Source organism: Salmo salar, unplaced genomic scaffold (genome assembly GCF_965601325.2).
Source record: "Salmo salar unplaced genomic scaffold, fSalSal1 ptg000432l, whole genome shotgun sequence".
NCBI classification, from domain to species: domain Eukaryota; kingdom Metazoa; phylum Chordata; class Actinopteri; order Salmoniformes; family Salmonidae; genus Salmo; species Salmo salar.
This window is the reverse complement of record NW_027675387.1, coordinates 3,039,695-3,066,282: the sequence shown is the minus strand read 5'-3', so window position 1 is coordinate 3,066,282 and position 26,588 is coordinate 3,039,695. Positions and strand designations below refer to the sequence as shown.

General features: G+C 41.7%; 2 protein-coding genes across 2 annotated transcripts; both read right to left on the bottom strand.

The window, feature by feature from the left end:
- Window positions 1-212: 212 nt before the first annotated feature.
- LOC145876067 (uncharacterized) lies at window positions 213-5,969 on the bottom strand. The gene is made up of 2 exons (XM_082971840.1): window positions 5,965-5,969; window positions 213-1,837 (listed from the first exon to the last, which is right to left on the bottom strand). The coding sequence occupies exons 1-2, from the start codon at window positions 5,967-5,969 to the stop codon at window positions 874-876; spliced, it is 969 nt and encodes a 322-aa protein (XP_082827966.1). The 3' UTR covers window positions 213-873.
- Window positions 5,970-14,488: 8,519 nt separating this feature from the next.
- LOC145876066 (uncharacterized) lies at window positions 14,489-25,811 on the bottom strand. The gene is made up of 2 exons (XM_082971838.1): window positions 25,787-25,811; window positions 14,489-16,465 (listed from the first exon to the last, which is right to left on the bottom strand). Exons 1-2 carry the CDS (start codon window positions 25,809-25,811, stop codon window positions 15,753-15,755), a joined length of 738 nt encoding a protein of 245 aa, XP_082827964.1. The 3' UTR covers window positions 14,489-15,752.
- Window positions 25,812-26,588: the final 777 nt, after the last annotated feature.

The window sequence follows — 26,588 nt, the reverse complement described above, 5'->3', positions numbered from 1 at the left end:
AGGAAATAATGTCTGGTGGGCGTGTCCAAATCAATAACCAAAATGCAGAAACAGTTTGGGATGAATTGAAAATCTAAACATAAAATGTGCTATATACACAAACATCTGCCACAATAATCATATTACTTGTATTTTTATTAAACAAGCTTCTTATAAACTGCACAAGCACCAGAAACACTGTTGTTATGACAAGTAGCAATAAATCACTGATATCGATTAGGGGGGAAATCAGGTTGTACATGCTGTTGAAACTAACACAACTAAAAAAACACATGGAAATGGGAGATATATTTTACCTCACTGGTTAGAGGACAACCTGCAGAAGACAGTCAGCTACATTTTGGAGTGATGCATTTAAATTTAGGGGTCGCTAAACAAAGGAACACAACACTTATTCATCGATATCATGCTAAAATCATTTGTGTGACAGGAGGGAGATGAGGTTGCACGTCCTGTTAAAACTAACAGCTAAAAACCACATGGAATCTGGGAATAATGTGTACATCCCTGGTTAGAGGACAACTTGTAGAAAACAGCCAGATACATTTTGAAGCGGTGCATTTTGATTCCAGTGGGTCACCAACATGGTAAGTGTAACACAACTCTTTTTGTGTTTGTCACTTTTAGTTAAATCTCATAAATAGTAACTCTTCCATTTCAGAGCCTGGATTTTCCCCCTGAGGCTAATATCCATATCATGTTGAAATCAATAGAACAGGGGACAAACGTTTAGGGTTCTACATTGTGACATCATTAAAATACTCCTTCTACAATGTTAAAACATTCTACATTGTGACATTAATTCATTGATATCATGAAACAACTCCTTCATGTATGTATTTTCTGATATTTGATCAGAGATCTTTTATCAGATTATCTCTGGTCACAGCTATGAGATTTCTCTCCTGTGTGTGTTCTCTGGTGTTGAGTCAGAGAGCCAGAATCAGCAAAACTCTTCCCACATTGATCACAGCTATAAGATTTCTCTCCTGTGTGTGTTCTCTTGTGTGATGTCAGATGGCCAGATTGACCAAATCTCTTCCCACATTGATCACAGCTATAAGGTTTCTCTCCTGTGTGTATTCTCTGGTGCACTGTCAGATGTCCAGATTGACCAAAACTCTTCCAACATTTACCACAGCTATAAGGTTTCTCTCCTGTGTGTGTTCTCTGGTGTACTGTCAGATTATCAGATGTAGTAAAACTCTTCCCACATTGATCACAGCTAAAAGGTTTCTCTCCTGTGTGTATTCTCTGGTGTAAAGTCAGTTCTCCAGATTGACCAAAACTCTTCCCACATTGACCACAGCTATAAGGTTTCTCTCCTGTGTGTATTCTCTGGTGTACAGTCAGAATGCTTGATGTAGTGAAACTCTTCCCACATTGATCACAGCTATAAGGTTTCTCTCCTGTGTGTATTCTCTGGTGTACTGTCAGATGATCAGATGAAGTAAAACTCTTCCCACATTGATCACAGCTAAAAGGTTTCTCTCCTGTGTGTGTTCTCTGGTGTAAAATCAGCTTTCCAGACCGACCAAAACTCTTCCCACATTGACCACAGCTATAAGGTTTCTCTCCTGTGTGGATTCTCTGATGAATTTTAATGCCTAATGAGGAGGTGAATCTCTTCCCACAGTCAGAGCAGCAGTGAGTTCTCTTCCCTGTGGGTCTCTGCAGGCGTTTATTGAGGAGTTCTGATCTGGAGAGACTCTTCTCTGCCTCTTCAGCATCATGATGTTGTTGAGACTCCCCAGAGGATCCACGATAGTCACGTCTCTCTCCTGTGTGAACAACAAAGACAGACAGATGATTAAAGGCCCACAACAGCGAAAATACACTGTAAAAGGTGATGCCAACAGCGTAGCCATGATGTTGTACAACAATTGACATCTGTAATGAATGTAATGATTACTTGACATTTGTCTTAAAATGAGCAAGAATAGTCATATTTTGTCTTGTTTTCACATTAGTAGTAACATCGATGATTGTAGGCTAGAAATAAGTTATTCATGTTGTTGAAACTCTAAGCAGTGTGCCAGACGACTTTGGTCTCCAATATTGGCCCCTTTCTGTGTTTGCTAAAATTGCAGCACGAGGGCAATGCACACACAATATGGTTGCAGAAACTCCTCCCTGCTAATGAGGAAACCACTTGTTATGGATGTAGTATATCTGGTAATGAGGAAACCACTAGTTATGGATGTAGTATATCTGGTAATGAGGAAACCACTAGTTATGGATGTAGTATATCTGGTAATGAGGAAACCACTAGTTATGGATGTAGTATATCTGGTAATGAGGAAACCACTAGTTATGGATGTAGTATATCTGGTAATGAGGAAACCACTAGTTATGGATGTAGTATATCTGGTAATGAGGAAACCACTAGTTATGGATGTAGTATATCTGGTAATGAGGAAACCACTAGTTATGGATGTAGTATATCTGGTAATGAGGAAACCACTAGTTATGGATGTAGTATATCTGGTAATGAGGAAACCACTAGTTATGGATGTAGTATATCTGGTAATGAGGAAACCACTAGTTATGGATGTAGTATATCTGGTAATGAGGAAACCACTAGTTATGGATGTAGTATATCTGGTAATGAGGAAACCACTAGTTATGGATGTAGTATATCTGGTAATGAGGAAACCACTAGTTATGGATGTAGTATATCTGGTAATGAGGAAACCACTAGTTATGGATGTAGTATATCTGGTAATGAGGAAACCACTAGTTATGGATGTAGTATATCTGCTAATGAGGAAACCACTAGTTATGGATGTAGTATATCTGGTAATGAGGAAACCACTAGTTATGGATGTAGTATATCTGGTAATGAGGAAACCACTAGTTATGGATGTAGTATATCTGGTAATGAGGAAACCACTAGTTATGGATGTAGTATATCTGGTAATGAGGAAACCACTAGTTATGGATGTAGTATATCTGGTAATGAGGAAACCACTAGTTATGGATGTAGTATATCTGGTAATGAGGAAACCACTAGTTATGGATGTAGTATATCTGGTAATGAGGAAACCACTAGTTATGGATGTAGTATATCTGGTAATGAGGAAACCACTAGTTATGGATGTAGTATATCTGGTAATGAGGAAACCACTAGTTATGGATGTAGTATATCTGGTAATGAGGAAACCACTAGTTATGGATGTAGTATATCTGGTAATGAGGAAACCACTAGTTATGGATGTAGTATATCTGGTAATGAGGAAACCACTAGTTATGGATGTAGTATATCTGCTAATGAGGAAACCACTAGTTATGGATGTAGTATATCTGGTAATGAGGAAACCACTAGTTATGGATGTAGTATATCTGGTAATGAGGAAACCACTAGTTATGGATGTAGTATATCTGCTAATGAGGAAACCACTAGTTATGGATGTAGTATATCTGGTAATGAGGAAACCACTAGTTATGGATGTAGTATATCTGGTAATGAGGAAACCACTAGTTATGGATGTAGTATATCTGGTAATGAGGAAACCACTAGTTATGGATGTAGTATATCTGCTAATGAGGAAACCACTAGTTATGGATGTAGTATATCTGCTAATGAGGAAACCACTAGTTATGGATGTAGTATATCTGGTAATGAGGAAACCACTAGTTATGGATGTAGTATATCTGCTAATGAGGAAACCACTAGTTATGGATGTAGTATATCTGGTAATGAGGAAACCACTAGTTATGGATGTAGTATATCTGGTAATGAGGAAACCACTAGTTATGGATGTAGTATATCTGGTAATGAGGAAACCACTAGTTATGGATGTAGTATATCTGGTAATGAGGAAACCACTAGTTATGGATGTAGTATATCTGGTAATGAGGAAACCACTAGTTATGGATGTAGTATATCTGGTAATGAGGAAACCACTAGTTATGGATGTAGTATATCTGGTAATGAGGAAACCACTAGTTATGGATGTAGTATATCTGGTAATGAGGAAACCACTAGTTATGGATGTAGTATATCTGGTAATGAGGAAACCACTAGTTATGGATGTAGTATATCTGGTAATGAGGAAACCACTAGTTATGGATGTAGTATATCTGGTAATGAGGAAACCACTAGTTATGGATGTAGTATATCTGGTAATGAGGAAACCACTAGTTATGGATGTAGTATATCTGCTAATGAGGAAACCACTAGTTATGGATGTAGTATATCTGGTAATGAGGAAACCACTAGTTATGGATGTAGTATATCTGCTAATGAGGAAACCACTAGTTATGGATGTAGTATATCTGCTAATGAGGAAACCACTAGTTATGGATGTAGTATATCTGGTAATGAGGAAACCACTAGTTATGGATGTAGTATATCTGGTAATGAGGAAACCACTAGTTATGGATGTAGTATATCTGGTAATGAGGAAACCACTAGTTATGGATGTAGTATATCTGCTAATGAGGAAACCACTAGTTATGGATGTAGTATATCTGCTAATGAGGAAACCACTAGTTATGGATGTAGTGTATCTGGTAATGAGGAAACCACTAGTTATGGATGTAGTATATCTGGTAATGAGGAAACCACTAGTTATGGATGTAGTATATCTGGTAATGAGGAAACCACTAGTTATGGATGTAGTATATCTGCTAATGAGGAAACCACTAGTTATGGATGTAGTATATCTGCTAATGAGGAAACCACTAGTTATGGATGTAGTATATCTGGTAATGAGGAAACCACTAGTTATGGATGTAGTATATCTGCCTGGAGCAAAAAATAGTGCGCAAAGATTTTAGTTTTTCACAATGTATTCTGAATATTACAGCGCACTATCAGGACAAGATCAGGAGTGCTACTCAAGGAAACTCACATTAAGCTCTGTGTCTATTCACTAATTCACCACCGTGGGGAAAACCCAGGGGAGTTCTCAGAGGCTGACAGCAAAAATAGCCTCCATTTAAAGGTTGATTATAAGTGCATTTCACATTACTTTGGATTATAATTGTAAGGCTCGTTTGAATCTCCTGCTTAATATGTTTGTGTTATTGTCGCAAATCAACTGATTTATACTTAAAAAAACACTTCAACCAGTAAAATGCTCCTTGGCTAGCTTTTCCATCAGCCTGACAATGAGGGTTTGAACAGTAAGTGTTTAACAAACAATAACATAGTAGAGGTCGACCGATTATGATTTTTCAACGCCGATACCGATTATTGGATGACCCCCCCCCCCCCAAAAAAACATACCGATTAAATCGGCCGATTTTAAATATATATATTTGTAATAATGACAATTACAACAATACTGAATTAACACATTTATTTGAACTTAATATAATACATCAATAAAATCAATTTAGTCTCAAATAAATAATGAAACATGTTCCAGTTGGTTTAAATAAATAATGAAACATGTTCCATTTGGTTTAAATAAAGCAAAAACACAGTGTTGGAGAAGAAAGTAAAAGTGCAATATGTGCCATGTAAAAAAGCTAACGTTTAAGTTCCTCGCTCAGAACATGAGAACATATGGAAGCTGGTGGTTCCTTTTAACATGAGTCTTCAATATTCCCAGGTAAGAAGTTTTAGGTTGCAGTTATTATAGGAATTATAGGACTATTTCTCTCTATACCATTTGTATTTTATACACCTTTGACTATTGGATGTTCTTATAGGCACTTTAGTATTGCCAGCCTAATCTCAGGAGTTGATAGGCTTGATGTCATAAACAGCGCTGTGCTTCAAGCATTGCTAAGAGCTGCTGGCAAACGCAGGAAAGTGCTGTTTGAATGAATGCTTACGAGCCTGCTGCTGCCTACCACCACTCAGTCACAGCTCAGTCAGACTGCTCTATCAAATATCAAATCATAGACTTAATTATAATATAATAAACACAGAAATATGAGCCTTAGGTCATATTCAATTTAATATCGCTCTTCAAAGACCCAGGAAGGGGTGGAGCCAAACAGGTGTTGTACCTCATTTCCCTCCTTCAGGGAACAGTAATTATAGTCATAAAGTTACACTCCCTTTCAGTTGGTCAACTTCGGTACAACATACTATGGGACAATACAATCATTCCCCAACTGACCCAAACAGATACTAAATGAAACGCCCCCTGGCAGACCACCCAGACCTGACCCCGCAAGATGCGTCAGTTCTGTCAATTTATTAATTGTCTTTTGTTTGAAACACTCCTGTCAATGTTGAGTAAGGACGCACACCTGAATACGCATATAGAAGTAGGATTAGTCTAATAGCCTACAGCTGTGTCTGTCCCAAACTCACTGGCGCAGGAAACTCTGTGGGCCCAGAATATTTTATACAATGTTGCAAGCTTGCCTTCTTCAGTTTCAGGCTACCCAGTTGATAGTAGATACAATGTTTCAAAATCATTGTAGACAGGCCATGTGCAGCCAATGTGATTTATAAGGTATTTATTTTGATCAGGATATTTTCTAACTGCAGTCTGCAATGTTTTTATTTGTTGGCTATTTTTACATAGTTGGCAATAAAAGTTACTTTTAGATTTGTATAATTTATATTTAGATTTAGATAGAATGTAGATTAATCACAGACAATGATTTTGAGATACTATTAGGAATTAAAATGAAACTGTTCCATGAAAATGAAAATATGAAAATCATAACTGGCACCAGATCAGTAGAAATGGTCAGATAAATTGGCACCAAATGGAAAAGGTTGCTGACTGCTGGTGTAGTCTATTACCAGAAACTATAGGAGCATAACGACTGCTGGTGTAGGCTATTACCAGAAACTATAGGAGCACAACGACTGCTGGTGTAGCCTATTACCAGAAACTATTGGAGCACAACGACTGCTGGTGTAGCCTATTACCAGAAACTATAGGAGCATAACGACTGTAGTCTATTACCAGAAACTATAGGAGCATAACGACTGCTGGTGTAGCCTATTACCAGAAACTATTGGAGCACAACGACTGCTGGTGTAGCCTATTACCAGAAACTATAGGAGCATAACGACTGCTGGTGTAGTCTATTACCAGAAACTATTGGAGCACAACGACTGCTGGTGTAGCCTATTACCAGAAACTATAGGAGCATAACGACTGCTGGTGTAGTCTATTACCAGAAACTATTGGAGCACAACGACTGCTGGTGTAGCCTATTACCAGAAACTATAGGAGCATAATGACTGCTGGTGTAGCCTATTACCAGAAACTATAGGAGCATAACGACTGCTGGTGTAGCCTATTACCAGAAACTATAGGAGCATAACGACTGCTGGTGTAGCCTATTACCAGAAACTATAGGAGCATAACGACTGCTGGTGTAGTCTATTACCAGAAACTATAGGAGCATAACAACTGCTGGTGTAGCCTATTACCAGAAACTATAGGAGCATAACAACTGCTGGTGTAGCCTATTACCAGAAACTATAGGAGCTTTGTGGGCTATACTCGGCCTTGTCTTCGGACGGTAAGTTGGTGGTTGTAGACATCCCTCTAGTGGTGTGGGGGCTGTGCTTTGGCAAAGTGGGTGGGGTTATATCCTGCCTGTTTGGCCCTGTCCGGGGGTATCATCGGATGGGGCCACAGTGTCTTCTGATCCCTCCTGTCTCAGCCTCCAGTACTTATGCTGCAGTAGTTTATGTGTCGGGGGGCTAGGGTCAGTCTGTTACATCTGGAGTATTCTCTTGTCTTATCCGGTGTCCTGTGTGAATGTAAATATGCTCTCTCTAATTCTCTCTTTCTCTCTTTCTTTCTTTCTCTCGGAGGACCTGAGCCCTAGGACCATGCCTCAGGACTACCTGGCATGATGACTCCTTGCTGTCCCCAGTCCACCTGGCCATGCTGCTGCTCCAGTTTCAACTGTTCTGCCTGCGGCTATGGAACCCTGACCTGTTCACCGGACGTGCTTGTTGCACCCTCGGCAACTACTATGATTATTATTATTTGACCATGCTGGTCATTTATGAACATTTTAACATCTTGACCATGTTCTGTTATAATATCCACCCGGCACAGCCAGAAGAGGACTGGCCACCCCTCATAGCCTGGTTCCTCTCTAGGTTTCTTCCTAGGTTTTTGGCCTTTCTAGGGAGTTTTTCCTAGGGAGTTTTTCCTAGCCACCGTGCTTCTTTCACATGCATTGCTTGCTGTTTGGGGTTTTAGGCTGGGTTTCTGTACAGCACTTTGAGATTTCAGCTGATGTACAAAGGGCTATATAAATAAATCTGATTTGATGATAACGACTGCTGGTGTAGCCTATTACCAGAAACTATAGGAGCATAACGACTGCTGGTGTAGACTATTACCAGAAACTATAGGAGCATAACGACTGCTGGTGTAGACTATTACCAGAAACTATAGGAGCATAACGACTGCTGGTGTAGACTATTACCAGAAACTATAGCTTAACGACTGCTGGTGTAGCCTATTACCAGAAACTATAGGAGCATAACGACTGCTGGTGTAGCCTATTACCAGAAACTATAGGAGCATAACGACTGCTGGTGTAGACTATTACCAGAAACTATAGCTTAACGACTGCTGGTGTAGCCTATTACCAGAAACTATAGGAGCATAACGACTGCTGGTGTAGCCTATTACCAGAAACTTTAGGAGCAGAACATCAGAATGTACGAAGGCCAGCAGCAGCAGGAGGAGTAGGCTAAGGAAGAGGTTTTTCTGATGGTTAGGCTATCTTGTTTCAGAGGGGTGTCATCAATAGCCCATAATGACAAAGTGAAAACAGGTAAAAAACAGAAATACCTTATTTACTGAAGTATTCAGACCCTTTGCTATGAGACTCGAAATTGCTTTCAGGTGCATCTTGTTTCCATTAATCATCCTTGAGATGTATCTACAACTTGTTCGGAGTCCACCTGTGGGAAATTCAATTGATTGGATATGATTTGGAAGGCACACACCTGTCTATATAAGGTCCCAGAGTTGACAGTGCATGTCAGAGCAAAAACCAAGCCATGAGGTCGAAGGAACTGTCCGTAGAGCTCCAGGACAAGCTTGTGTCGAGGCACAGATCTGGGGAACGGTACCAAAAACAAATTCTGCAGCATTGAAGGTCCCCAAGAACACAGTGACCTCCATCATTCTTAAATGGAATACTGTTCCTAGAGCTGGTCACCCGGCCAAACTGAGCGATTGGGGAAGAAGGGCCTTGGTCAGGGAGGTGACCACAAACCTGATGGTCACTCTGACAGAGCTCCAGAGTTCCTCTGTGGAGATGGGAGAACCTTCCAGAAGGACAACCATCTCTGCAGCACTCCACCAATCAGACCTTTATGGTAGAGAGGCCAGACAGAAGCCACTCCTCAGTATAAAGCATATGACAGCCTGCTTGGAGTTTGACAAAAGGCACCTTAAGGACTCTAAGACCATGAGAAACAAGATTCTCTGGCTTAATGAAACCAAGATTTAACTCATTGGCCTGACTGCCAAGAGTCACATCTGGAGGAAACCTGGCACCATCCCTACGGTGAAGCATGGTGGTGGCAGCATCATGCTGTGGGGATGTTTTTCAGCAGCAGGGACTGGGACACTAGTCCGGAAAGTATTATGTGAAATTATTTTGATGTGATATTTAAATATTGTGTGAAATTATTCTGAATTGATATGAAAGTATATGTGAAATTATTTTGATGTGATATGAAAGTACAGCAATTTATGTTTCTAGAAACGTATTGCAATTGAGAATCAATTCACATTTTGATGGAATATTTGGCTATTTTACCTGAACAGAGCCAGTCTACCTCTGAAAATAACATACAGTCCTTGGACCTTGAGGAGTAACGGGGGCAGCAATCAGCAGTAGAAACAATAACAAAGCGTACTCCCTGCCCGTTTCAGTAAAAAGCTGAGGGATGGAGCTGGAGAAATGTAACCATCCATGATATCAACATTATAGTTTTAACCATGTTTTGAGGATATACAGTGTTTGTTTATATTTACTGACAAACATAGTAAAAAAAGAGTAAAAAAAGCTTATATTTTGGGTTCTGATGGGGTTCGACAGTTGAACTAAGCTCATGAGGCATTTATAAGTGATTTATTCAAGAAACAGATGGGTACATATCATTAATGTATAAGTCCCTAAATGGATGTAACAACTGCTGATTGCCCCTTTAAGAGAACATCTTGGGCTAATCTAATAGGAGATATTGAGGACTACAGTATTTCAGGCATTGTCATTGGATGCATTTGATCAATTGTTAACGTTTTGTTGATGGTCCACTCTTGATGTTCTACACGTTACAGTGAAGCTTCAGCCATTCCTACAGAACAACATTAAAGTGTAGAACCCCTTTACTGCATATTGGTTCAACGACTGCAGAGACGGTACTTACTGGTGTTAAACAGATCTCCAACCTCCTCTTCTACCTCCTTCTCCTCTTTCAATGTGACAGTCATTTCCCCCTCCTCCTCTTTCACTCCATAAACTGCATCCTCCTCTTTCTCTTCCTCCTCTTTTACTGTAACATCCTCCTCCTCTTTCACTCTGAATGCGTCTTTCTCTTCTTTCACTGAAACGTCTTTCTCTTCTTCTTTCACTGTAACAGCCTCACCCTCTACTTGTCTTTGTGGTGTGATATCCTCTTCCTCCTTTTTCACTAGAGCTTCTTTCTCCATCCAGCAGACCTCCGCTTCTTTAGCAGGAGGAGAGTAGCTTAGTGAACTCATGGTCGGGGATGTTAGCTAGCTAGCATTAGCGACTAGCCTAGTTCTAAGCTAACTTAGCAAACCAGCTAGCTGACAAACAACGTAAATATATAATTACATGGGCCAACAAGTACATACAACAGAAGTGTGTTTAATACACAGCGACTAATATACACCAAACCAGTGTAAAGAGCGTGAATGTTGTAGCTATGTTTGCTAGAAAGCTACCGAGGTGTCTGACTAGCTGTTGTTGTTGAAGGAGCGTCCCGTCCACTAGATTATACGTCACACTGGCAGCATCGCCTGAACCTAAAAGACGCACATCGCCATCTGCTGACTGGACTGGGCAACGCAGTTGAGGAACCAAACGTTTATTTTTCATTTATTTCAGAAAAGTTTAATATTATATTAAGTCGTTCAAAGAGAAGCATGTGTTGATTGATTCGTGTTTAATGATTGAGAATTTAAAACAAACTTTACACCCACTACATATTTGCATTGAACCATACTTCTGACATGGATCATTTTGACCCCAGAGGCATATCTTTTATCATAGCCAAAATGTATTTTATTAAATTCTACCAATTTTTCATGACTTTGTCAATCAACTTGTTCTTAATAAATCTAAATCATGGTTTAGTGTTTCTGTATCAATATGGACTTTTAACAAATTCAAATCCTTTGGAGTCATTTTGACCCCAGCCAAAAGCACCTTTGATAAATAGGACGTTTATTTCAAATCAAAATCACATTTTATTGGTCACATACACATGTTTAGCAGATGTTATTGTGGGTGTAGTGAAATGCTTGTGTTTCTAGCTCCGACAGTGCAGTAATATCTAACAAGTAATATCTAACAATTTCACAACATAGACCCAATACACACAAATCTAAGTATTTGAATCTAGGTTTCTCTGTAGACATGATCCATCCCACCAGAGGGTGGAGGGGCTCCTGTATCAGTGGTTTTGATCAGATAGACACCTGCAGACACACAGTATAGTGCCTCCCATGTACTCTCCTAAGATTGGACTTTTCTATGCCACGTATCACATGACTGTGTACAAAACTGCCAATGGTAGAAAACTCTGCCAGCGGTTTACAATGCATTCGTGAAGTATTCAGACCCCTTCACTTTGGAGGAGAGAGCAGCTGTAACACAGTACCTGGTCTAGTTCATGACATTGAGGAGGAGAGAGCAGCTGTAACAGTACCTGGTCTAGTTCATGGCATTGAGGAGGAGAGAGCAGCTGTAACACAGTACCTGGTCTAGTTCATGGCATTGAGGAGGAGAGAGCAGCTGTAACACAGTACCTGGTCTAGTTCATGACATTGAGGAGGAGAGCAGCTGTAACACAGTACCTGGTCTAGTTCATGGCATTGAGGAGGAGAGAGCAGCTGTAACACAGTACCTGGTCTAGTTCATGACATTGAGGAGGAGAGAGCAGCTGTAACACAGTACCTGGTCTAGTTCATGACATTGAGGAGGAGAGAGCAGCTGTAACACAGTACCTGGTCTAGTTCATGACATTGAGGAGGAGAGAGCAGCTGTAACACAGTACCTGGTCTAGTTCATGGCATTGAGGAGAGAGAGCAGCTGTAACACAGCACCTGGTCTAGTTCATGGCATTGAGGAGGAGAGAGCAGCTGTAACAGTACCTGGTCTAGTTCATGACATTGAGGAGGGGAGAGCAGCTGTAACACAGTACCTGGTCTAGTTCATGACATTGAGGAGGAGAGAGCAGCTGTAACACAGTACCTGGTCTAGTTCATGGCATTGAGGAGGAGAGAGCAGCTGTAACACAGTACCTGGTCTAGTTCATGACATTGAGGAGGAGAGAGCAGCTGTAACACAGTACCTGGTCTAGTTCATGACATTGAGGAGGAGAGAGCAGCTGTAACACAGTACCTGGTCTAGTTCATGACATTGAGGAGGAGAGAGCAGCTGTAACAGTACCTGGTCAAGTTCATGACATTGAGGAGGAGAGAGCAGCTGTAACACAGTACCTGGTCTAGTTCATGACATTGAGGAGGAGAGAGCAGCTGTAACACAGTACCTGGTCTAGTTCATGGCATTGAGGAGGAGAGAGCAGCTGTAACACAGTACCTGGTCTAGTTCATGACATTGAGGAGGAGAGAGCAGCTGTAACACAGTACCTGGTCTAGTTCATGACATTGAGGAGGAGAGAGCAGCTGTAACACAGTACCTGGTCTAGTTCATGACATTGAGGAGGAGAGAGCAGCTGTAACACAGTACCTGGTCTAGTTCATGACATTGAGGAGGAGAGAGCAGCTGTAACACAGTACCTGGTCTAGTTCATGGCATTGAGGAGAGAGAGCAGCTGTAACACAGCACCTGGTCTAGTTCATGGCATTGAGGAGGAGAGAGCAGCTGTAACAGTACCTGGTCTAGTTCATGACATTGAGGAGGGGAGAGCAGCTGTAACACAGTACCTGGTCTAGTTCATGACATTGAGGAGGAGAGAGCAGCTGTAACACAGTACCTGGTCTAGTTCATGGCATTGAGGAGGAGAGAGCAGCTGTAACACAGTACCTGGTCTAGTTCATGACATTGAGGAGGAGAGAGCAGCTGTAACACAGTACCTGGTCTAGTTCATGACATTGAGGAGGAGAGAGCAGCTGTAACACAGTACCTGGTCTAGTTCATGACATTGAGGAGGAGAGAGCAGCTGTAACAGTACCTGGTCAAGTTCATGACATTGAGGAGGAGAGAGCAGCTGTAACACAGTACCTGGTCTAGTTCATGACATTGAGGAGGAGAGAGCAGCTGTAACACAGTACCTGGTCTAGTTCATGGCATTGAGGAGGAGAGAGCAGCTGTAACACAGTACCTGGTCTAGTTCATGACATTGAGGAGGAGAGAGCAGCTGTAACACAGTACCTGGTCTAGTTCATGACATTGAGGAGGAGAGAGCAGCTGTAACACAGTACCTGGTCTAGTTCATGGCATTGAGGAGAGAGCAGCTGTAACAGTACCTGGTCTAGTTCATGACATTGAGGAGGAGAGAGCAGCTGTAACACAGTACCTGGTCTAGTTCATGACATTGAGGAGGAGAGAGCAGCTGTAACAGTACCTGGTCTAGTTCATGACATTGAGGAGGAGAGAGCAGCTGTAACACAGTACCTGGTCTAGTTCATGGCATTGAGGAGAGAGCAGCTGTAACACAGTACCTGGTCTGGTCTAGTTCATGACATTGAGGAGGAGAGAGCAGCTGTAACACAGTACCTGGTCTAGTTCATGGCATTGAGGAGGAGAGAGCAGCTCTAACAGTACCTGGTCTAGTTCATGGCATTGAGGAGAGAGCAGCTGTAACACAGTACCTGGTCTAGTTCATGACATTGAGGAGGAGAGAGCAGCTGTAACACAGTACCTGGTCTAGTTCATGACATTGAGGAGGAGAGAGCAGCTGTAACACAGTACCTGGTCTAGTTCATGGCATTGAGGAGGAGAGAGCAGCTGTAACACAGTACCTGGTCTAGTTCATGACATTGAGGAGGAGAGAGCAGCTGTAACACAGTACCTGGTCTAGTTCATGACATTGAGGAGGAGAGAGCAGCTGTAACACAGTACCTGGTCTAGTTCATGAAATTGAGGAGGAGAGAGCAGCTGTAACACAGTACCTGGTCTAGTTCATGACATTGAGGAGGAGAGAGCAGCTGTAACACAGTACCTGGTCTAGTTCATGACATTGAGGAGGAGAGAGCAGCTGTAACAGTACCTGGTCTAGTTCATGACATTGGGAAAGGGACAAGGGGGATATTAAGAGGGACCAAGAGTCTGTTGATTGGTCAGTCATTGGGTTCATTTGTTTTACAATATGTTCAAATCAAATCAAGCTTTATTTATACAGCACATGTCAGACATGGATGCAACACAATGGCTTCACAGGAAAAAACTATGAAAATAATCAGAAATATTTAGTACACAAATATGAGGATAAAAAACAATAATAACAACTGAAAGACTAATGAGCATTCTAAGGAAATGCCATTGATTAAAATATCAACAATATGATGCAATATCCAACCCAAAATATAACTTGTTTTTTAGGAGGGGCTCTGAAAGACACTATGGGGTGTCCACTGAAAGTTGACTAGTAACAACAACTGGGACCTAAAAGACACCCACCATGAGACCCACTAAATCTGCCCAAGAAGAGGCAAACAAAAGAAAAACCCACACCAAACTTAAAGACAGGAAGTAAACCAAAAAGGTGGAGCAACTAAAGGTGTTGACTCTCCACATGTATCAAGACAACTGGAGCACTGGGCCAGACACTCTTAAATAGAACCTGGACCAGCTCAGGTGAAACACCTTCCCACTAACGAGATGGACAAGCCAGCACAGGTGTAACACATACTGACTAACGAGGTGACACCAATCAGTGCACCCAAGACACATTTCAGTTGAATGTATTCAGTTGTACAATCAATCAATCAAATGTATTTATAAAGCCCTTCTTACATCAGCTGATATCTCAATGTGCTGTACAGAAACCCAGCCTAAAACCCCAAACAGCAAGCAATGCAGGCGTCTAAGCACGGTGGCTAGGAAAAACTCCCTAGAAAGGCCAAAACCAAGGAATAAACCAGGCTATGAGGGGTGGCCAGTCCTCTTCTGGCTGTGCCGGATGGAGATAACTGAACATGGCCAAGATGTTCAAATGTTCATAGATGACCAGCAGGGTCAAATAATAATAATCACAGTGGTTGTCGAGGGTGCAACAGGTCAGCACCTCAGGAGTAAATGTCAGTTGGCTTTTCATAGCCGATCATTCAGAGTATCTCTACAACTTCCATTTCACGTAATCATCTACAAAGCTTCACCTTCTACAATATAAACATGGTGTCTACTGGCTGTCAACAAGAAAAAACACGTATTTCTAAATAATAATATACAATCATACTTTTTTATAGAATCCTAAAACTCACTAGCTTCTAGAACTCTCGTCCCCTTGGAACGAGCCCAAACAAAACTCATCTCCAATACATTTATTGTATATATACAATACAGTGTGTTCTCTGGTGTAATGTCAGCTGGCTAGATTGACCAAAACTCTTCCCACATTGATCACAGCTATAAGATTACTCCCCTGTGTGTGTTCTCTGGTGCACTGTCAGATTGCCAGATTGACAAAAACTCTTCCCACATTGACCACAGCTATAAGGTTTCTCTCCTGTGTGTGTTCTCTGGTGTAATGTCAGCTGGCTAGATTGACCAAAACTCTTCCCACATTGACCACAGCTATAAGGTTTCTCTCCTGTGTGTATTCTCTGGTGCACTGTCAGCTCTCTAGATTGACCAAAACTCTTCCCACATTGTTCACAGCTATAAGGTTTCTCTCCTGTGTGTATTCTCTGGTGTTGAGTCAGATGGCAAGATTGGCCAAAACTCTTCCCACATTGATCACAGCTATAAGGTTTCTCTCCTGTGTGTATTCTCTGGTGTTGAGTCAGATGGCAAGATTGACCAAAACTCTTCCCACATTGATCACAGCTATAAGGTTTCTCTCCTGTGTGTGTTCTCTGGTGTAGATTCAGAGAGCCAGATGTAGTAAAACTCTTCCCACATTGATCACAGCTGTAAGGTTTCTCTCCTGTGTGTGTTCTCTGATGAATTTTAATGCCTGATGAGGTGAATCTCTTCCCACAATCAGAGCAGCAGTGAGTTCTCTTCCCTGTGGGTCTTTGCAGGTGATTATTGAGGTGTTCTGATCTGGAGAGACTCTTCTCTGCCTCTTCAGCATCATGAGGTTGTTGAGGCTCCCCAGAGGATCCACGATAGTGAAGTTTCTCTCCTGTGTGAACAATAAAGTCAGACAGATGATTAAAGGCCCACAACAGCGGTAATCCACTGTAAAAGGTGATGCCAACAGCGTAGCCATGATGTTGTACAACAATTGACGTCTGTCATGAATGTTAAAATTATTTGACAATTGTCTTAAAATGAGCAAGAATAGTCATATTTTGTCTTGTTTTCACATTAGTAGTAACATAGATGATTGTAGGCTAGAAATAAGTTATTCATGTTGTTGAAACTCTAAGCAGTGTGCCAGACAACTTTTGGTCTCCAATATAGGCCCCTTTCTGTGTTTGCTAAAATTGCAGCACGAGGGCAATTTGATTGCAGAAACTCCTCCCTGCTAATGAAGAAACCGATAGTTATGGATGTAGTATATCTGTCAGGAGCAAAAATGGTGAGCAAAGATTTTAGTTTTTCACAATGTATTCTGAATGTGAATGGGGGAAAGTCGGGGGAGTAACCTCCATTTCCAGGTTGATGATGAGTTCATTTCACACTACTTTGGATTATAATTGTAAGGCTCGTTTGAATGTAATGTTTAATATAATATTTGCTACAGTATTATGAATTGTGTGTAATTATTAAAGAATCGTGTTAATGACAGTATCCATTTGGGTGTTGTCAATAAAGTTAAGATTTTATTTTTTATTTAACCAGGTAGGCCAGTCGAGAACAAGTTCTCATTTACAACTGCGACCTGGCCAAGATAAAGCAAAGCACTGCGACGAAAAAACAACAGAGTTACACGTGGGATAAACAAAAGTACAGTCAATAACACAATAGAAAAATCTGGAGTACGGAGGAAAAGCAATAAATAGGCCATAGTAGCGAAGTAATTACAATTTAACCTCTCTAGGGTCGGCGGGACGAAATCGTCCCACCTACTCAACAGCCAGTTGAATCCCGTGGCGCGTTATTCAAATACCTTAGAAATGCTATTACTTCAATTTCTCAAACATATGACTATTTTACACCATTTTAAAGACAAGACTCTCGTTAATCTAACCACACTGTCCGATTTCAAAAAGGCTTTACAACGAAAGCAAAACATTAGATTATGTCAGCAGAGTACCCAGCCAGAAATAATCAGACACCCATTTTCAAGCAAGCATATAATGTCACATAAACCCAAACCACAGCTAAATGCAGCACTAACCTTTGATTATCTTCATCAGATGACAACCCTAGGACATTATGTTATACAATACATGCATGTTTTGTTCAATCAAGTTCATATTTATATCAAAAACCAGCTTTTTACATTAGCATGTGACGTTCAGAACTAGCAAACTTCTGGTGAATTTACTAAATTACTCACAAAAAACATAACAATTATTTTAAGAATTATAGATATGCACTCGCTATCTCCGATTTTAAAATAGCTTTTTGGTGAAAGCACATTTTGCAATATTCTCAGTAGATAGCCCGGCATCACAGGGCTAGCTATTTAGACACCCACCAAGTTTAGCACTCACCAAAATCAGATTTACTATAAGAAAAATGTTATTACCTTTGGTGTTCTTCGTCAGAATGCACTCCCAGGACTTCTACTTCAATAACAAATGTTGGTTTGGTTCAAAATAATCCATAGTTATGTCCAAATATCCTCTGTTTTGTTCATGCGTTCAAGACACTATCCGAATGGTAAAGAAGGGTGACGCGCACGACGCATTTCGTGACAAAAAAATTCAAAATATTCCATTACCGTACTTCGAAACATGTCAACCGCTGTTTAAAATCAATTTTTATGCCATTTTTCTCGTAAAAAAGTGATAATATTCCAACCGGGAAAGCGTGTTTAGGTTCAAAGACGAAAGAAAATAAAACATGGGGTCGCCTCGTGCACACGCCTCAGTCAGATTGTCCTCTGATAGAGCACTTGCCAAAAGCGCTAATGTTTTTCAGCCAGTGGCTGGAATTACATCATTCAGCTTTTTCCCGCCTTCTGAAAGCCTATGGGAGCCGTAGGAAGTGTCACGTCACAGCAAAGATCCTCAGTCTTCAATAAACAGAGTCAAGAAGCTCAAGGAATGGTCAGACAGGCCACTTCCTGTACAGAATCTTCTCAGGTTTTTGCCTGCCATATGTGTTCTGTTATACTCACAGACACCATTCAAACAGTTTTAGAAACTTTAGGGTGTTTTCTATCCAAAGCCAATAATTATATGCATATTCTAGTTTCTGGGCAGTAGTAATAACCAGATTAAATCGGGTACGTTTTTTTATCCGGCCGTGTAAATACTGCCCCCTACCCCCAACAGGTTAACAAATTAACACTGAAGTGATGGATGTGCAGATGATGATGTGCAAGTAGAAATACTGGTGTGCAAAAGAGCAGAAAAAGTAAATAAAAACATGGGGATGAGGTAGGCAGTTTGATGGGCTATTTACAGATGGGCTGTGTACAGCTGCAGCGATCGGTAAGCTGCTCAGATAGCTGATGCTTAAAGTTAATGAGGGAGATATAAGTCTCCAACTTTAGCGATTTTTGCAATTCGTTCCAGTCATTGGCAGCAGAGAACTGGAAGGAAATGCGGCCAAAGGAGGTGTTAGCTTTGGGGACGACCAGTGAGATATACCTTCTGGAGCGCGTGCTACGGGTGGGTGTTGCTATGGTGACCAGTGAGCTGAGTTAAGGCGGCCTAGCAAAGTCTTATAGATGACCTGGAGCCAGTGGGTTTGGCGACGAATATGTAGCGAGGGCCAGCCGACGAGAGCATACAGGTCCCAGTGGTGGGTGGTATATGGGGCTTTGGTGACAAAACGGATGGCACTGTGATAGACTGCATCCAGTTTGCTGAGTAGAGTGTTGGAGGCTATTTTGAAAATGACATCGCCAAAGTCAAGGATCGGTAGGATAGTCAGTTTTACGAGGGTATGTTTGGCAGCGTAAGTGAAAGAGGCTTTGTTGCGAAATAGGAAGCCGATTCTAGATAAAATTTTGGATTGGAAATGCTTAATATTAGCCTGGAAGGAGAGTTTACAGTCTAGCAAGACACCTAGGTATTTATAGTTGTCCACATATTCTAAGTCAGAAACGTCCAGAGTAGTGATGCTGGACGGGCGGGTGCGGGCAGCGATCGGTTGAAGAGCATACATTTAGTTCTACTAGCGTTTAAGAGCAGTTGGAGGCCATGGAAGGAGTGTTGTACGGCATTGAAGCTCGTTTGGAGGTTTGCAAACACAGTGTCCAAAGAAGGGCCAGATGTAAACAGAATGGTGTCTTCTGCGTAGAGGTGGATCAAAGAATCACCTGCAGCAAGAGCAACATCGTTGGTATATACAGAGAAAAGAGTCGGTCTGAGAATTGAACCCTGTGGTACCCCCATAGAGACTGCCAGAGGTCCGGACAACAGGCCCTCCGATTTGACACACTGAACTCTGTCTGAGAAGTAGTTGGTGAACCAGGCAAGTCAGTCATTTGAGAAACCAAGGCTATTGAGTCTGCCGATAAGAATACGGTGATTGACAGAGTCGAAAGCCTTGGCCAGGTTGATGAAGACGGCTGCACAGTACTGTCTTTTATCGATGGCGGTTATGATATCGTTTAGTACCTTGAGCGTGGCTGAGGTGCACCTGTGACCAGCTCGGAAACTGGATTGCACAGCGGAGAAGGTACGGTGGGATTCAAAATGGTCAGTGTTCTGTTTGTTAACTTGACTTTCGAAGACTTTAGAAAGGCAGGGCATGATGGATATAGGTCAGTAACAGTTTGGGTCTAGAGTGTCACCCCCTTTGAAGAGGGGGATGAACACGGAAGCGTTCCAATCTTTAGGAATCTCGGACGATACGAAAGAGAGGTTGAACAGACTAGTAATAGGGGTTGCCACAATGGCGGTGGATAATTTTTGAAAGAGAGGGTCCAGATTGTAAAGCCCAGCTGATTTGTACGGGTCCAAGTTTTGCAACTCTTTCAGAACATCAGCTATCTGAATTTGGGTGAAGGAGAAGCTGGGGAGGCTTGGGGAAGTAACTGCGGGGGGTGGGGAGCTGTTAGTGCAGTACGCCACAGGATGTTTTTGTGCTGGTCGAGGGCAGTCAGGTCTGGAGTGAACCAAGGGCTATATCTGTTCTTAGTTCTACATTTTTTGAAAGGGGCATGCTTATTTAAGGTGGTGAGGAAATTATAATTAAAGAACAAGCAGGCATCCTCTACTGACGGGATGAGGTCAATATCCTTCCAGGAGACCAGGGCCAGGTTGATTAGAAACGCCTGCTTGCAGAAGTGCTTTAGGGAGCGTTTGACAGTGATGAGGGGTGGTCGTTTGACCGCGGACCCATAACGGATGCAGGCAATGAGGCATTGATCACTGAGATACTGATTGAAAACAGCAGAGGTGTATTTGGAGGGCAAGTTGGTCAGGATAATATCTATGAGGCTGCCCATGTTTACAGATTTAAGGTTGTACCTGGTAGGTTCTTTGATAATCTGTGTGAGATTGAGGGCATCTAGCTTGGATTGTAGGATGGCCGGGGTGTTAAGGATATCCCAGTTTAGGTCACCTAACAGAACGAACTCTGAAGATAGATGGGGGCCAACCAATTCACATATGGTGTCCAGGGTACAGCTGGGAGCTGAGGGGGGTCTGTTAACAGGCGGCAACAGTGAGACTTATTTCTGGAGAGATTAATTTTTTTAATTAGAAGCTCGAACTGTTTGGGCATAGACCTGGAAAGTATGATAGAACTCCGCAGGCCATCTCTGCAGTAGATTGCAACTCCTCCCCCTTTGGCAGTTCTATCTTCACGGAAAATGTTGTAGCTGGGGATGGAAATTTCAGAATTTTTGGTGGCTTTCCAAAGCCAGGATTCAGACACGGCAAAGACATCAAGGTTGGTGGAGTGTGCTAAAGCAGTGAGTAAAACAAACTTAGGGAGGAGGCTCTGATGTTAACATGCATGAAACCAAGGCTTGTTCGATTACAGAAGTCAACAAATGAGAGCGCCTGGGGACACACAGGGCCTGGGTTAACCTCTACATCACCCGAGGAACAGAGGAGTAGGATGAGGGTACGGCTAAAGGCTATCTGAACTGGTCATCTAATGCGTTGTGAACAGAGAATAAAAGGAGCAGAATTCTGGGCGTGGTAGGATAGATTCAAGGCATAATGTACAGACAGGGGTATGGTAGGGTGCGGGTACAGTGGAGGTAAACCTAGGCGTTGAGTGATGATAAGAGAGGTTGCATCTCTGGAGGCACCAGTTATGCTAGGTGAGGTCACCGCATGTGTGGGAGGTGGGACAAAAGAGTTCTCCGAGGCATGTTGAGTGGGACTAGGGGCTCCGCAGTAAAATAAAACAAAAGTATACAAGGCATATTGACATTAGAGAGACAAAGCGAGGCATAAAGCAATCACAGGTGTTGATTGGGAGAGCTAGCTAAGACAACAACGGGTAAGACAACAGTTAATCAGCTAAGACAACAACAACAGGTAAAATGGCGATGAATGGGCAGAGAGAGTCAGTTAACTACACACAGGGCCTGAGTTCGAGGCTGGGGCCGACAGATAATTAATCACGGAACTCCGTTTTGTTTAACAGTACAGCAGGCATCAGCTATGTAGCCAAGTGATCATAGGGTCCAGTGAACAGCAATATATGAACCAGAGAAGCCGTTAGGTAGTCGTTACTATGCTAGCCGGGAGACGCGCCTGGCTTGATGCTAACTGGTGCTAGCTTCGGGACAAGGGTGTTAGCCACTATAGCCACTCCGGTGCAAAGGTCCAGAGCTTACGGCAGGAATCCGGTGATGTAGTGGCTTCTAGTTGTGTTAGTGAAGAGTCTAGGAGGCATCAGCTGTGTAGCCGAGTGATCATAGAGTCCACTGAGCAGGCCGGGAGATGGGCTGGGCCACTCGGTAGCAGCTAGCTAGCTGCGATTATCCGGTGTAATGGTCCGCTAGCAGTGGCTAACAAGGACTAAATAGCTAGTAGCTAATTAGCTGGTTAGCTTCTGATGGCTAGCTTCTGATGGAGGTTCTAGCTATAAGGTCTAAAAAAATAGCAGATCCGTATCACATTGGGTGAGGCGGGTTGCCAGAAGTAATATTTAATTTAAAAATGGAAAAAGAGATTGAAATATATTGCAATATACATTTGAAGTCGTAAGTTTTCATAAACCTTAGCCAAATACATTTAAACTACATCTTTCACAATTCCTGACATTTAATCCTAGTAAATATTCCCTGTCTTAGCTCAGTTAGGTTCACCACTTTATTTTAAGAATGTGTAATGTCAGAATAATAGTAGAGAATTATTTATTTCAGGTTTTATTTCTTTCATCACATTCCCAGTGGGTGAGAAGTAGGAAATACATTCAATTAGTATTTGGTAGCATTGCCTTTAAATTGTTTAACTTGGGTCAAACGTTTTGGGTAGCCTTCCACAAGCTTCCCACAATAAGTTGGGTGAATTTTGGCCCATTCCTCCTGACAGAGCTGGTGTAACCGAGTCAGGATGTAGGCCTTATAGCTCGCACACACTTTTTCAGTTCTGCCCACAAATTTTCTATAGGGTTGAGGTCAGGACTTTGTGATGGTCACTCCAATACCTTGACTTTGTTGTCCTTAAGCCATTTTGCCTCAACTTTGGAAGTATGCTTGGGGTCATTGTCCATCTGGATGAATCATTTTCGACCAAGATTTAACTTCCTGACTGATGTCTTGAGATGTTGCTTCAATATATCCACATGATTTTCCTCCCTCATGATGCCATCTATTTTGTGAAGTGCACCAGTCCCTCCTGCAGCAAAGCACTACCACAAAATTGTTATACATTTTGTCAACGTTTATGAGTTCTTCTGTAAATTAATGTGCCCATTCACCGATAGTTATGGGGAGAAAACATTTTCTGAACGTCAAGCGCCAATGTAAAAATTGGGTTTTTGGATATAAATATGAACTTGATCGAACAAAAAATGCATGTATTGTGTAACATGATGTCCTAGGAGTGTCATCTGATGAAGATTGTCAAAGGTTAGTGCTTAATTTTAGCTGTATATCTGGTTTTGTGATGGCTATCCGTGCTTGGAAAATGGCTTTTTTTTGTTGCTAAGGTGCTATCCTACAATAATCTAATGTTTTGCTTTCACCGTAAAGCCTTTTTGAAATCGGACAATGTGGTTGGATTAACGTGTAGAGTATCTTTAAAATGCCGTATAATACTTGAATTTAAATTTAGAGAAATTTTTGGGGGGAATTTCACGCCGTGCTATCTCACTGGTTGTTGTCCAACCAATCCCGTTAACCTCTCTAGGGTATGTGGGACAAAATCGTCCCACCTACTCAACAGCCAGTGGAATCCCGTGGCGCGTTATTCAAATACCTTAGAAATGCTATTACTTCAATTTCTCAAACATATGACTATTTTACACCAATTTAAAGACAAGACTCTCGTTAATCTAACCACACTGTCCGATTTCAAAAAGGCTTTACAGCGAAAGCAAAACATTAGATTATGTCAGCAGAGTACCCAGCCAGAAATAATTAGACACCCATTTTTCAAGCTAGCATATAATGTCACATGAACCCAAACCACAGCTAAATGCAGCACTAACCTTTGATGATCTTCATCAGGTGACACTCCTAGGACATTATGTTATACAATACATGCATGTTTTGTTCAATCAAGTTCATATTTATATCAAAAAACAGCTTTTTACATTAGCATGTGACGTTCAGAACTAGCATACCCACCGCAAACTTCCGGAGAATTTACTCAATTACTCACGATAAACGTTCACAAAAAACATAACAATTATTTTAAGAATTATAGATACAAAACTCCTTTATGCAATCGCTATGTCCGATTTTAAAATAGCTTTTCGGCAAAAGCACATTTTGCAATATTCTGAGTAGATAGCTCGCCGTCACGGGCTAGCTATTTTGACACCCACCAAGTTTGGCCCTCACCAAACTCAGATTTACAATTAGAAAAATGTGATTACCTTTGCTGTTCTTCGTCAGAATGCACTCCCAGGACTTCTACTTCAATAACAAATGTTGGTTTGGTTCAAAATAATCCATAGTTATATCCAAATAGCGGCGTTTTGTTCGTGCGTTCAAGACACTATCCAAGGGTGATGAAGGGTTACACGGCCGACGCGTTTCGTGACAAAAAAAATCTAAATATTCCATTACCGTACTTCGAAGCATGTCAACCGCTGTTTAAAATAAATTTTTATGCTATTTTTCTCGTAAAAAAGCGATAGTATTCCGACCGGGAGTCGTTGTTTTCGTTCAAAGACGAAATAATAAAAACATGGGGTCGCCTCGTGCACGCGCCTCCAGTCTCTGTTCTCTGATCGACCACTATCAAAATGCGCTAATGTTTTTCAGCCAGGGCCTGCAAAGCCACCATTCAGCTTTTTGCCGCCTTCTGAGTGCCTATGGGAGCCGTAGGAAGTGTCACGTAACAGCAGAGATCCCCTGTTTTGGATAGAGATGATCAAGAAGGCCAAGAAATGATCAGACAGGGTACTTCCTGTACAGAATCTTCTCAGGTTTTGGCCTGCCAAATGAGTTCTGTTATACTCACAGACACCATTCAAACAGTTTTAGAAACTTTAGGGTGTTTTCTATCCAAATCAAACAATTATATGCATATTCTAGTTACTAGGCAGGAGTAGTAACCAGATTAAATCGGGTACGTTTTTTATCCGGCTGTGCAAATATCCCCAACAGGTTAAGCACCAGCTGTTAGAGCAGCTCACAGATCACTGCACCTGTACATAGCCCATCTATAATTTAGCCCAAACAACTACCGCTTCCCCTACTGTATTAATTTATTTATTTTGCTCCTTTGCACCCCATTATTTCTATTTCTACTTTGCACTTTCTTCCACTACAAATCTACCATTCCAGTGTTTTACTTGCTATATTGTATTTACTTCACCACCATGGCATTTTTTGCCTTACCTCCCTTATCTCACCTCATTTGCTCACATTGTATATAGACTTCTTTTTCTACTGTATGTTTGTTTTACTCCATGTGTAACTCTGTGTTGTTGTATGTTGTCGAACTGCTTTGCTTTATCTTGGCCAGGTCGCAATTGTAAATGAGAACTTGTTCTCAACTAGTCTACCTGGTTAAATAAATGACTTGTTCTCAACTAGCCTACCTGGTTAATTAAAGGACTTGTTTTCAACTAGCCTACCTGGCTAATTAAAGGACTTGTTCTCAACTAGCCAACCTGGTTAATTAAAGGACTTGTTCTCAACTAGCCTACCTGGTTTAATAAAGGACTTGTTCTCAACTAGCCTACCTGGTTAAATAAAGGTGAAATAAATATAATGTCTCATCAGAGTAGGAGCTCTGACCTAGGAACAGATCCCACCTGTCCATCTAAAACTGATCTGAGACCAGCCTTCCTACTGAGACGCTTGATAAGAGTAGGAGCTCTGACCTAGGAACAGATCCCACCTGTCCATCTAAAACTGATCTGAGACCAGCCTTCCTACTGAGACGGTTGATAAGAGTAGGAGCTCTGACCTAGGAACAGATCCCACCTGTCCATCTAAAACTGATCTGAGACCAGCCTTCCTACTGAGACGCTTGATAAGAGTAGGAGCTCTGACCTAGGAACAGATCCCACCTGTCCATCTAAAACTGATCTGAGACCAGCCTTCCTACTGAGACGCTTGATAAATACAGCCTTCGGATGGGATTCCTTCTTCTACATGTCAGATGTTCTACAACGATAGATTTATGTCTGGATGAACGGCCGTGTTTGAGAGCATCAAAACTGATGTACCATGGGTAAATTGCGACTGACTGATGTACAAATAATATCGAGCAGTTATACACACGATGCAAGGTGATCAGTCAGTTGACTCAACTTTAAAAAATAAAAAAGTCGGCCGCCATGTCGAACGAACCCAACGTTAATCAACACAGTATGGACCCAACAGACCCATCAGAACAGGGTTTCCTGACCCTCTACTCAGGGACCAGAACCCAATGTTAATCAACACAGTATGGACCCAACAGACCCATCAGAACAGGGTTTCCTGACCCTCTACTCAGGGACCAGAACCCAACGTTAATCAACACAGTATGGACCCAACAGACCCATCAGAACAGGGTTTCCTGACCCTCTACTCAGGGACCAGAACCCAACGT